Source organism: Myotis brandtii, unplaced genomic scaffold (genome assembly GCF_000412655.1).
Source record: "Myotis brandtii unplaced genomic scaffold, ASM41265v1 scaffold344, whole genome shotgun sequence".
Taxonomy (NCBI): domain Eukaryota; kingdom Metazoa; phylum Chordata; class Mammalia; order Chiroptera; family Vespertilionidae; genus Myotis; species Myotis brandtii.
The window spans coordinates 3,098,240-3,111,123 of record NW_005363247.1 but is presented as its reverse complement, the minus strand read 5'-3'; the positions used below and the strand labels follow the sequence as shown (position 1 = coordinate 3,111,123).

Here is a 12,884-nt window from a genome sequence, read left to right as displayed (position 1 = left end):
GGTAAGAGATCAACCGAAGGACTTGTATGCATGCATATAAGCAAAACCAATGGACATAAGACACTGGGGGGTAGGGGAGGCCAGGGGATTGTCAAGGAAAATCTAATAAAAAAAAAAATAAAAGTGCTTTTGGGGAAATTGCAGTTCCAATTAGACCCATAGGCCATCATCCCAGCAAACTCATGGCCAACCATTTGAACATTGTGTCACTAGGGACATGTTTGCCATTTTGAGTAAGTGGTGCTAAGTGACTGCTCTTCAACTGCAGGTCACTATGACTTTTTGTATGAGAAATTGATGGGTTGCTAACATTGGCTTATATATATATATAAAGTGCCCAGGTGTGAAGCACAGAAAGCAGTGCAGCTGAACTCAACACTCAAAGTGTGTTAGACAGCTGCAAGCCCTAACATGGGGAGGGTGGTATGTAAAATAAGAGCAATCAGAAACTCCAGAGAAAGCATAAACCATAAAACAAAGTCTACGCAAAATTATGAAACAAATTTAAGTGTGGCATGATTCAAAAGTAATAATAAAATGAGATTTCATTTTATATATATTTCAGTTGACAAAAAGTATAGTGACATAAGATTATACTCTTTATGAATCATTCACACTATCTGAATCTATAGTATGTTTATTTACATTAACAAAACTTGATAAGTACTTTTATTGCTTTCTAATTTTCAGAATCAACCAAAACCAAATGCAAAACACAATCATACTATCATAAGTGAGTGCAGATGTTTTAAACTTTGACAATAAAAATGTTAATAAAAGTTAAAAAATAAAAGAGGTAAGATGGAGAATATGTTTATAAGGCCCTTGTTTCTTCTTATTAAGTAGATGAAAATCCAGAGGTGCTATATATAGTTAATAGACAAAGAAACAGATTTTTAGTATATTATTTAAAAGTATCTACAACTATCATAAGTGAGTGCAGATGTTTTAAACTTTGACAATAAAAATGTTAATAAAAGTTAAAAAATAAAAGAGGTAAGATGGAGAATATGTTTATAAGGCCCTTGTTTCTTCTTATTAAGTAGATGAAAATCCAGAGGTGCTATATATAGTTAATAGACAAAGAAACAGATTTTTAGTGTATTATTTAAAAGTATCTACAGTATACAATTGTTCTCATATTGCTTAATTTCTGGAATGCCTTCCCTGTAAGTATTAATCATGAAAAACATGTATCTTACACACCCCATTCCTATGTCACATATTCTCAAATCACTCAAAAGAAATGAAGATCTTTCTCTCTCTCTATCTCTCTCCCCCGCTTCCCCATTTACAGTTTGTGAGTTACTTCACTATGTCAGCCATTATATTCTGACCTGCATTTCATGTCTGCTGTGCTTTTATTATCACCTGATTAAAATTTTAACTTTAGTACAGCCCTTGTTTTTTTCATCCTACTATGCCTCTCTGGATTCCCTAAGTAACTTCTAGTAACCAATAGTAGAATCCAAATTATAAATGAGATCAAAATAATGGTTAGTTAACTCTTTCACATAGATAAGTACGTTTACAATTTAACAAACGTTTAAATTACTTTAATCATTAAAATACCTGTATAAGGAAGTGGGCCCCATTTTGAAGGAATGCATCATTCCTTATTGGTAATTTGGTAGTGACTTGGGTTTTCTGTTCTGGAAAAATGAGGCTATTTCTCCTGGATATATTTAAGATGCCATCTTTTGCTCGCAAAGGGTCCACAGCTCCGGCCGGAATATAAAGTGCAGAATAAAACATCCTCACATCTCCTTTAGTTCCTCCTGATCTTGAAAAACTCAAGGATAAATATCGTTCTCCCGGGCTGCTTTCAATCTTCTGGTTTTCCATAGGAAAAAATGTTATCAGGCCATAAACATCATCACTATCCTGAATGTAGAACAAAAGCTGAGGATAAAGGAATAAAATATTAAAACGCATAATTCTCACATCCAAGATTACCAAGCTGTTTATTTTCTAGGCTATTCTGATTTTTAATATTTCCTTATATATTGTATCTAAAACTGATCCCTTCTTATATACTGGTATAGTAGAGTAAAAGAGGAGACAAAAACAGATCTGAAAACCTTCCCAATTTATAGTTTGTTGAATTTTTTAAGACTAAACTTTTTATTTACAGAAGGGACAACCTTGAGCAAGCAAAGCAATCATCATTTCCAAAAACCAATGTTCTTCCTGTCATATCAAAGTACACATAAATGAGACCTGTGTGATCAAATTCTTTGGCTCTTCTACGACACAGAAATACGAGTAAAGCCTAACGAGAGACCTACCTCTGCTGGTTCACTCACTTCTGCACCTCCTCGTATTGTATGAGGCAGAATCTGCAGCAGATAAGCTTCTGCCTCTTCTGGAAGATCATCATCAACAACAGTAAGAGGAATGGATGCCAACATCTGCCCTTGTGCAAAGTGGAGAACTCCAGAACTTGGTCCAATATCTGCTGTTACCGGTGAGGGATCACTGCTATTCCGTGTCAACACCCAGTTCACGGAAATATTCCCATGAGTACCGCCATTTCTGACGACGGTAATATTTTCAAATCTAGAATTTTTTAAAAAGAAATATATACAGTCACACCATCCGCTCTAGTTCCTTTAGATGGAGTATTCTACTGTAAAGTTGGACATCAGATACAGTTAAAAACAGTCTCCATACAAAGAATGATTGTTTTTAATATGAAGGATTTGATATTTAGATATAACCTAGGAAACAACTATAGTAGGAATTCACTTGCATATTTAAATCACTCCCAAAGTAGGAAAGAAAACAGTGAGACCGTGGTGGAGGAAATGACACATCCTCTCGAGTTCAGCATTGTGTCCAACACCACAAACATTAAATCTCGGAATATAAAAAAATGATTGTAGAACCAGGTTTAGGCTTAAAATAAACCATACCTTGATGTTGTATCTTCATCAATTATAACTGTCCTTTCAAACAAGACACTGTTGAATGAGAGGACTCCATAAGGTTTGTCATTTGGCTTAATGGTGACTTGTACAACAGAAGGGCTTACTAGCACAGCATCTCCCTTTAAGGTATCTTTTAGTAACACAACATGAAACGATTCGGCAATCTCTGGTATGGTGTCATCAATTATTTGAAATTGCAGGTATGATTCATGAACGAAAGGTGGAAAAACAATAGTTGTGTTTGGCTGAAGGTCAATGAAGTCTACATTTTGCTGGGCATGTGCTGTTGAATTCCCAGTTACAATAGCATAACTGATTGAAACTTCATATTCATCAGATCCAATTGGATATCCACTGTCATTTTTTCCACGAACCACTGGAATTATGAGAATGTGGTCCTCCTCCGGTACCAAATAATTGCTCTGAATGAATCTCACAGGACTATCATTTTTCTTAATGATGATCTCAACGGAGCTCCTAGAAGTGTTAATCTCAGCTCCTCCTTCTACACTTTTAAGTTGAATCAAAAATGTTTCATCATTTTCTGGTACCTGTCAAAGAAATATTAATTGTGGCAAAAACATCAATAACTAAAACACGTGCAAAGAAACCAAAGTGTAAAAAGTTACTATGTTTCAATAAATTACATAAAAATTAAAAATATTTAACTGAAGGGAGCCTATAGAGAGGCTTGTTTAGTGTCCACTTGCTAAAATATTTTCTAAAAGTAAAGAACATTTTAGATAGGGAAGGAAAAGTTCGTAAGGCAATGGTGTGAACAGATAATGAAGTATAGGTATAATGTCTTTCAACCTTGATCAATCTTTAGATAACTCTAAAGATTTGACAGTAAAATGAACATATATTCTTAGTAGTTTTAGCAGAACTAGTAGGGTCAAAAGCAACAGTCAAGGTCAAAAGATATCTAAGAATCCGGAAAACTACATTAAACATCACATGCAAATTATTAGTTTTCAACCATGTGATTTACTCTTGTTTCTTTATAAAGAGTTTCTAATTCAAGAGTTAAACATATGATACCAATCATATGATTTCCAAAATACACATCATGCCTTTCTGGAGAACAAGCTGTAAGAGTCACTACTGGGGAAAATGTTGACATTGTTAAAATTAAAATATATACTCTGGATATATTTTTTGTAACTGCACAGAAATCTTAGGGATAATTTCCACTGTGCTGTTTGAGCTTTCCTTCACTATAAATTCTATTTTATGAATAAAAGTGAAAAAATATATCTTTTTACCTCAATCAATAGCAATCAATGAAAGAGGTAAAGCTATTTATCACAGAAAATAAAATATGACTTGATTGATGATCTTTTTTCCCCAACTTTATTGAGGATGATTTACAAATACAATTATATTTAAAGGGTGCAATGTGATGATTTTATATATACACATATTGTCAAATGATTACCAAGATCAAGATAATTAACACATCCATCACCTCACATAGTTAACTCTTATGTGTATGTGGTGAGAATGCTTAAGGTCTACTGTCAGCAACTTTCAAGTATAAAATACCATAATTATTAACTATCATCACCATGTTGCACATTAGATCCTTAGAAGGGCTTTTACATTTTTTTTAAACTGCTCCTTTTTTAAAAAATATATTTTATTTATTTTTTTTACAGAGAGGAAGGGAGACGGATAGAGAGCTACAAACATCGATGAGAGAGAAACATCGACCAGCTGCCTCCTGCACACCTCCTACTGGGGATGTGCCCGCAACCAAGCTACATGCCCTTGACCAGAATCGAACCTGGGATCCTTCAGTCCACAGGCCAACGCTCTATCCACTGAGCCAAACCGGTTAGGGCAGGGCTTTTACATTTACAATTAAAATGTATAGTTAATTACTGCCCCAAATTATAACATTTTTACTGTTCCTGGATCTCAAAAGCAAAACGTTTCGGTTAGCTCCCAGAATACAAACTAGTTATACTGCTACCTAATATTTCATCTATTTCAAGAGAAACACTCTTTTCTAATAATGTTTACTTTTTTTATTTTTCTTTCTTCTCTTAGGACTTGTGATTGGGTTTCCTAACTTTTTTGTAGGAAGGTAGAGGGATGATTATAAATTCCCAGCTATTCCCTCTTTTTCCCTCTGGCAATACTAAGATTTTTTAAAGTTAAAAGTCATGGTTTGTCTTCTTTAGCTCATGGTGGTATACTTGCATATTATCATTCAAACTCATTCTTTCCTTAGCAGTCATATATCTCAATCCTTGGTAACTTCAATATGAAATGGAAAAATAACTAAAGCCTTTCTCTGAATGTGAACATTAAAAATATCAAAACAAAAGAATACCAACTATAGTAAAAACTTCTTTGCATTTATAGTAAAATATTATGCTGAGTAAATAGTACTGTACCTGATCGAAACTGAAATCACTAAGAGAATCAATCATGAGCATTTACAAAATGCTTAGATTTTTGTGGTTGACAATTATATTCAGGTTAATCAGCTTTTAGATATTCAGTACGATTTAATGTGAAATAAATAAGGAAAATATTGACAAGATATATTCCAAAAGAGCTTTTTATAGCTAAAGTTTGACTGAACACTATACTAACTTTACATAGGACTGTGTTCTTGAATAATTTCAAATACTGAACACAATTTAATCTTTGACATAATGTTCTCTAATAGGTCTATAACACAGACAGAGTCCTTGTCCCATTTGAACATTTCACGTATCCCACCTCATCATCAAGCACTGTCAGGTTATAAACTACTATTGCTATGCCCGGGGGAAAGGAGATGTTTCCTTTAACTGGACTCAAATCTTCTTCCGGTGGATTTGGGCCACCCTCTACCTGCAAAGAAATAGATGTAAAATAGTTCACAAGAGTAAAAAAGCATTATTGTGATGTCAGCTGACATAAATCTGAAAGTTTATTTTAAAATGTTTTGCAAAAATTATACTAACCAAATGTCAGTCTGCCCTTCCAATTAACAGTTAAGACCTATAATTATAGATCTCGACTATAATTACACTAAACTACATAGTTTCGAAGAGCTTTCTCTTTTAGCCCAACCATTGTATTAAACCTGAGGAAAAAAACTTATAAATATTTTTCTTGAGAGGAAGTTATTCAAAACAAGTAAATTCTCTTAAGTAATGGAATTAAATACCAATTCCATCAGGGACTATGCAAGGTATTTAACAACTCTATGCAGCATTTTCCTCATCTTTCAAATGAGATAATCTATATATATAAAAGCCTAAGTGACCGAATGACCAGTCGCTATGACGCGCACTGACCACCAGGAGCTGCCCCCTGGTGGTCAGTGTGCTCCCACAGCCAACCTCCCACGGTCCCTCCCCCCCCTGGCTGGCCAAACCTCCCATAGCCTATCCCCCCCGCAGGCCAACCTCCCGTGGCCCTGCCCCCCGGCTGGCCAACCCCCCGCAGCCCCGCTTCCCAGATGGCCTACCTCCCTCACCCCTGATCGCTGACCAGGCCGAGGGACCCCACCCGTGCACAAATCTGTGCACTGGGCCTCTAATAATTTATAACAGGCTAGATGTGAAGATTTAATAAAAATCATTCCTTTTGAAAAGTATTTACTAAGTACTCTGTGCCTGACCTTTTTTAGGTAGTAAGTATACAGCAGTGAACAAGGCAAACTCCCAAACCACCAGGACCTTACATTTGATGAAAAGGAACAAATAATAAATGAGTTTGTGTGAGATGAAGATAAGGATTATGGAGATAAAATTTAAAAGGGCATGAGAGAGAGACTGAATGCTGGAAAGAGTTGCTGTTTACATGCAGTAAAAACAGCATGAGAGTAAAGCATTAGAATAGCATATGGAAATATTAAGTGCTCCACAAATGAAACCTGTAACTATTTCAACTAAACAAAAGAGTTAAGAACCAATAAAATAACTTCAGACATCTACAGCAAAGTTGAAAACACTGTAACTGATGATGCCATGTCCTTTCTACAATTTTTCACACTTTTCCCATATTTATTATCAGAAAAAATTTCAAGAATGGATTATCTAAGTGCATATTCCTAAGCAGATTAAATATTGCTTAAGGCTTCTTCTGTAGAACTTGAAAGACTACTGCATATTTAATTATTGCCTATGTTTTTCATGCATTACTGCCTTATGCCGGTTTATTTTCTTATGTCATTAACATAACCACCATATGATGTAGGACTCCACCAGCCCAAGTAAAACTCTTCTATGCTTCAGTAGAATTATGTTACATAAATCAAATTACCCATTTTATTGATGTTATAATTCATAATGAAGATATAAATTGGTATCAAGACTTTTCAAGGTGTTAATGTTTGAAAATAGCATATGATCATGTTTTGGATCTTATAAAACAAAAATTAGTTGAAGATTTAAGTATGTATCTCATAGAACAGCAATATGATGACATAATGGTGAGCGTGTGGTCAGTAAGCAATAAAATGGAATGGTTACAGCCAGCACCAGAAGAAATATACCTCACCCAAAGCCTATCTTATTCATGTCAAATGCTATAGTATCTACAGACCTCCATAGTGGAGTGCAACTACTTTTAACGCTATCCATTAAGTGCATTTTTTAAAATGGAAAATGCAGATGGGGAAGACTACATATTAAGTAACTTTGTATAAGTCTAAGTGATCCATGGGCATTTAAAAATTTTATATCCTTGAAAAAGTTTATCATAAAGGTTCTATAAATTTTATGGAGTTAACATTATTATTACCATTGTATTTTGTGGTTAAATGATACATTGTGTTCCATGTAACCACAGTATATTCAAGTAACAAGGAAAACATTTTTATATTAACCATGAAATTTATCAGATAATAAAGGTATTGAATTTCATTTTTACTAAGGGTCTCACTCATTTGTGGAATATAAGGGTCATATTTCTTATACAAAGAACCTTGATTTTTAAAATTATAGCTATCTGGTATGAACTCGAAAATGTTACCACTTAAAATTTTTTCAGAGTAAACATACCTCAAAAGTCACCGTGACCATTCCATAGGTTCCTTTTTCTCTGATGAGAGTCAGGGGCACAGATTCGTTTCTGCCCCTGGGCTCCCGCACTGTGATTGAGGAAGGCTATAGGGAGAGCAAAGACAATCAGACACTGAGCAGAGGTAGGACCAAAGCTACAAACTGTTCCCTTAAAATACTGCATTTCCACAGACAAATCCATCCACATTGTACTCTTAAGGATGTGGTATTTCCTAGCATCAAATAACTGCAGCTAATAAAAGTATTTAAATGATTAAAAAAAGGAACATAAAACTTGTCATGCAAATGATGTCGGTTTTTAACAGGTTCTCGCATTAACTAGCTGTTCCGTTGAGGAATCCTAAAGATTATCTACTCAAAAGATGGCAAATTCAAATGCTCACAGGGGCATAGGAGATCACAAAAATGAGTTTCACCTCCGGACCAGGGCAGCTCACTGGTACAATCACTCGGCCTTGCTCCCAACCACTATTTCCCTCATTGGTCAGCTCGCCATTGAAAAGCAGACAAGTGCTAATGACTTTTTCAGGACATGATTACTGAGCAAAAGAGCCAGGACTTCAAATGTTGAAATGTGCTGGCCTGGCTGGCTGAAGCTCAGCATAGAAGAGGAGAAGGAGGGAAGCAGCCAGGTGCACACTAACTAGGGCAGTGGTGCCCATCTCTCCAGAGGACTCTAAGTTTCAGGATCCCATAGATAAATGGGGAGAGGAATGCCTGTCACCAAGGGTTATGATGAGGTTTCAATGAGATTATTCACATCAAGTGCTTATCCTAGTACGTGACACACAGTGAAGGTTCAGTAAACACTGGCAGTTACTATTATTATCATTAATGTTATCTTCATCATCGTTATAATCATGATCTATGCTGGGAACCAAAGTCAGCCTATTTAGCAATGACTGTGAACTTAACAGTTATTTAGTTTAATTTTAGTCATGCAGGGCAGCTACCCAGTGAGAGACCACATATCATGGACCTGGGACCAAAGCTAGAAACAAGAATTCATTCCCAGAGTTCAGGATGTACAATGCCAACACCAAAAAAGAAAGAATATTTTAAACAAATCAATATAAGGTTAGGGAAGGTAAATTAGAAGTGAGTGCAGAGGAAAGGCAATCGGGAGGGAAATTAAGCAAGTAAGGGAGCCTGCTTCATAATTAACTATAATTCCCCAGCATTCAAAATAAATTGATTAATTTCATTTCTGTAAATGACAATATATAATGGAGGTTAGAAAATGTCTACTATATTGATGTTATCCACATATCCTTTTTAATAAAGATACTGCAGTTATGAGGATCATACTTATCTATAGCCCACCTTGTTTCAAAGATAATTGAAGAAAATGACAGAATATACCAATTGTAGTAGCAATCGAAATTGGAAAATAAACAAAAAGCTGCAGAGTATCACCTCATCTTTTAGTAAAGATAACAAGTAATATGATTCAAAGAGTCTCCATATCAGGAAGGTCATTGTAGTCTAAAACGTAGTGGCAAAATCCAATTGTATTTAAGATAGATTTTGTTTTATTTTAAGACCTGGGACCTGTCTTGTGTGTTTGTGTCTAAAGATAAAACCCTCTGAACATAGAACTGGCCAGGGACACAGACATTTGGTGATAAGGGAGAAAAAAATAAACTGCTGAGCAAAACTGAGAGGTTATGACATAGAGTTTTAACCTTTAGGAAATATTAATTAACGGGGAAATCTCAGGGTAGGGATTGACCAAAGACATTTCAAGCACTATAATGTCTGCTATTCAATTTTAAGTTTATTATTTTTTTTTTAGTTTTCTTTCAATATGTTTTTCTTTTTCTGTAGTCACACCAAACTTTGAGAAGAGGCTGACAGACAATGCTTTAAGTGGCAATTGGGGAAATCAAGCAAAAACAAACAAACAAAAAAAAATTGGGTTATAACATCTGCTACAGACTGAATGTTTCTGCACACTCCTCCCCACCCGAGCACCAGATTCATGCTGAAACCCTAACCTGCAATGTGATGGTATTAGAAGGTGGGGCTTTGGGGAGGAGATTAGGTCATGAAGGCTTTGCCCACATGAGTGGGATTAGCGCTCTTAAAAAAGAGACTCCCTTGCCCCCTCTGCCACATGAGAACACAGCAAACAGACAGCTGCCTATGAACCAGGAAGTGGGCCTTCACCAGACACTGAATATGTGGATGCCTTGACCTTGGACTTCTCAGCCCCCAGAAGTACGAAATAAATTTCTGTTGTTTTCAAGCCACCCAGGCTACGGTATTCTGTTATAACAAATCTAACCGACTAAGATGACATCCGAGTTAGAGACCACCAAAGGAGGTAACAAGTAAGTTGGATGGAATATGTGGATGCCTTGACCTTGGACTTCTCAGCCCCAGAAGTACAAAATAAATTTCTGTTGTTTTCAAGCCACCCAGGCTATGGTATTCTGTTATAACAAATCTAACCAACAAAGATGACATCCGAGTTAGAGACCACCAAAGGAGCTAACAGGTGAGTTGGATAGAATGATCAACAGAAAGAGATTAGAATAAGAGATGACCATGATTGTATAGGCCTCCTCAATTCAAAGAAATCTTTGACAGAACAAATGGACAGTCTATAGAATATGAATACAAATGAAGTTAGAGCAATTTTTATTTAAGTATTAAAAGACAATGATACTTGGTAATATCATGACCAATTATCAAAAAATTACACTATTATCTAGCAACCACAAGATAATCAAGTTGTAACCATACCATATTAAATGAAATAATTCCAAATGCATTGTCATTTGATAATATTGTCACAGTAACAGTCCGTGGCCATCCAAGCTTCACATTTGCTGAAGGTTTCTAAAAAAAAAACAAACCCAAAAATAAATTAATAATTTAAAAATAAGTGGAAAAAATAACCATTTTAACAAAATTTGTCGTCACAGTAACAGTCCGTGGCCATCCAAGCTTCACATTTGCTGAAGGTTTCTAAGAAAAAAAACCCAAAAATAAATTAACAATTTAAAAATAAGTGGAAAAAATAATCATTTTAACAAAATTTGTCTTTAAGTAACTATTAAGAATGTGAATAAAAATACAAGAATACTTTTAATGCACAGGTTAAATACATTTAAACTCAGTCAATATGGCAAAAGATTCCCAGCAAGAATTCTTGAAAAAAGTTTTGAAAATAATCATTGACTATTAAAATATAAATCATTATAATTATAAGTAATCAATGGCTAGTATTATATGTATTATAATTACTCTAATGTCATTACTGATGTGACAGAGAATAAAGTAAGCAGTATGAAATTCTGTTCAAACATAATTCTTTTTCTTATACTTTAGAAGGTGCTGAAATTTAATAATTAGTTATTCCACAAATCATAGAGTCAAATTAAAAATAAAATATTAAGCCCTAGCTAATATGGCTCAGTGGATAGAGTCAGCCTGCAGACTGAAGGGTCCCGGGTTCGATTCTGGTCAGGGGCACATGTCCGGGTTGCGGGCTCAATCCCCAGTAGGGGGCATGCAGGAGGCAGCCAGTCATTGATTCTCTCTCTTCATTGATGTTTCTATCTCTCTCTCCCTTTCCCTTCCTCTTTGCAATCAATAAAAATATATTTTAAAAAATAATAATAAAATATTAAAACTACTTTTCTAATAAATGTAAGAAGACTTGTCTGCAACATTACTCGTTATTCAACAACAGCATACAGGAATATAAAAAAAAAGAGTGTGCAAAGCAAAACATGTGTGTTTCAAGTATCCATTTTCATGAAAAGTTAATCATACTAATATAATAAAAAATAATTCTCAATGCCCTTTAGGAAAATTAACTACAGCATTGTTAGTAGTCATTGCCTCAACCTAACAGATTAACCCACAAAGGACAATTAAACCTTAAGCTATTCAAGCATTTTTCCCAGAGATACTCCGAATTTATTCAAATGCATTGGGACCTCCCACTTCCATGACTGCTTTTTTGTATCCTTCTCCTTTGAATTCAGAAGTCACGGTCATTTTTTGTGCATTTGGTAGCAGGGAAAGGATAAAAGAGAAAAGGGCCAAATGAAAGACAAAGTTTTCTTGAGCATCTGCCATGGAAATTCCTAAATAAGCTGAATGGATCCAAAAACTAGCTATAGGATCTTCTAAAGAAGACTCTGAGGAATAACCAGACAGTGAAACTGCTAAAGAGGTTTTCAGTTCTGGCTTCTATGAAAACCACCACTTATCAGCTAAATTGGCTTATCTCTAGAGAAATAGACTTGTAAGCATTACAAGATTTTTATGAGTTTAAGTTTTGGGTGGGGAGGATTTACCTGTAATGTTAAGTGAAAAATAAAAGTCTCATCAGGCTCTGGTATGTCATCATCACATACTGCTATGTACACTGTCCTATTTGTTTCTCCAGCAGGTATAAAAGCTGCAGCGTATGTGTCAAAAAAGTCCCCGGTGTCTTCTCCATACAGCTAGCAAATGTGAAATACAGACAGTTCTTACACAGCGCAGTGTTAGGACAAGGAAACCTGACACCAACTGGAGCAATCAACAGGGAAAGCATGAATCATCAGGTGACACTATGTTTTTTGTTTTGTTTTGTTTTATTGTCTAAAGTTTTACATATGTCTCCTTTTTCCCTGGTTGGCCATTCCCACCCCAGGCAAGCCCCCACCGCCCCAGTGAAATGACACTATATTTACAGATAAGATGTACAAAGGCAAATATTTAACAACCAATAATCATCTTCAAAAGACATTATAAAAAGAAATGATGCTGCACAAAAACATTTGCTTATGCTCTGGAACGTAAAGAAATCACCACATAGAAAAGTAATAACTATAAAGGAAAGTATGATGTGAATGTTTTTTCTCTGCCTCTTGATTGATCTGAAGTGAATTACAGCAAACCTAACAAGACAAACTGCAGCTAAAAC

General features: G+C 35.2%; 1 protein-coding gene across 1 annotated transcript in view; it reads right to left on the bottom strand.

Moving 5' to 3' along the window:
* Nucleotides 1–12,884, bottom strand: part of ADGRV1 (adhesion G protein-coupled receptor V1) — a 462,684-nt gene that overhangs the window by 424,612 nt on the left and 25,188 nt on the right. The window contains exons 3-9 of the mRNA XM_005871499.2: nucleotides 12,271–12,420; nucleotides 10,706–10,801; nucleotides 7,937–8,041; nucleotides 5,664–5,777; nucleotides 2,916–3,481; nucleotides 2,289–2,559; nucleotides 1,573–1,902 (exon numbers count right to left, since the gene is read on the bottom strand). Of these exons, the coding sequence (XP_005871561.2) occupies nucleotides 1,573–1,902; nucleotides 2,289–2,559; nucleotides 2,916–3,481; nucleotides 5,664–5,777; nucleotides 7,937–8,041; nucleotides 10,706–10,801; nucleotides 12,271–12,420 (1,632 nt within the window). The remainder of the gene's footprint in view (nucleotides 1–1,572; nucleotides 1,903–2,288; nucleotides 2,560–2,915; nucleotides 3,482–5,663; nucleotides 5,778–7,936; nucleotides 8,042–10,705; nucleotides 10,802–12,270; nucleotides 12,421–12,884) is intronic.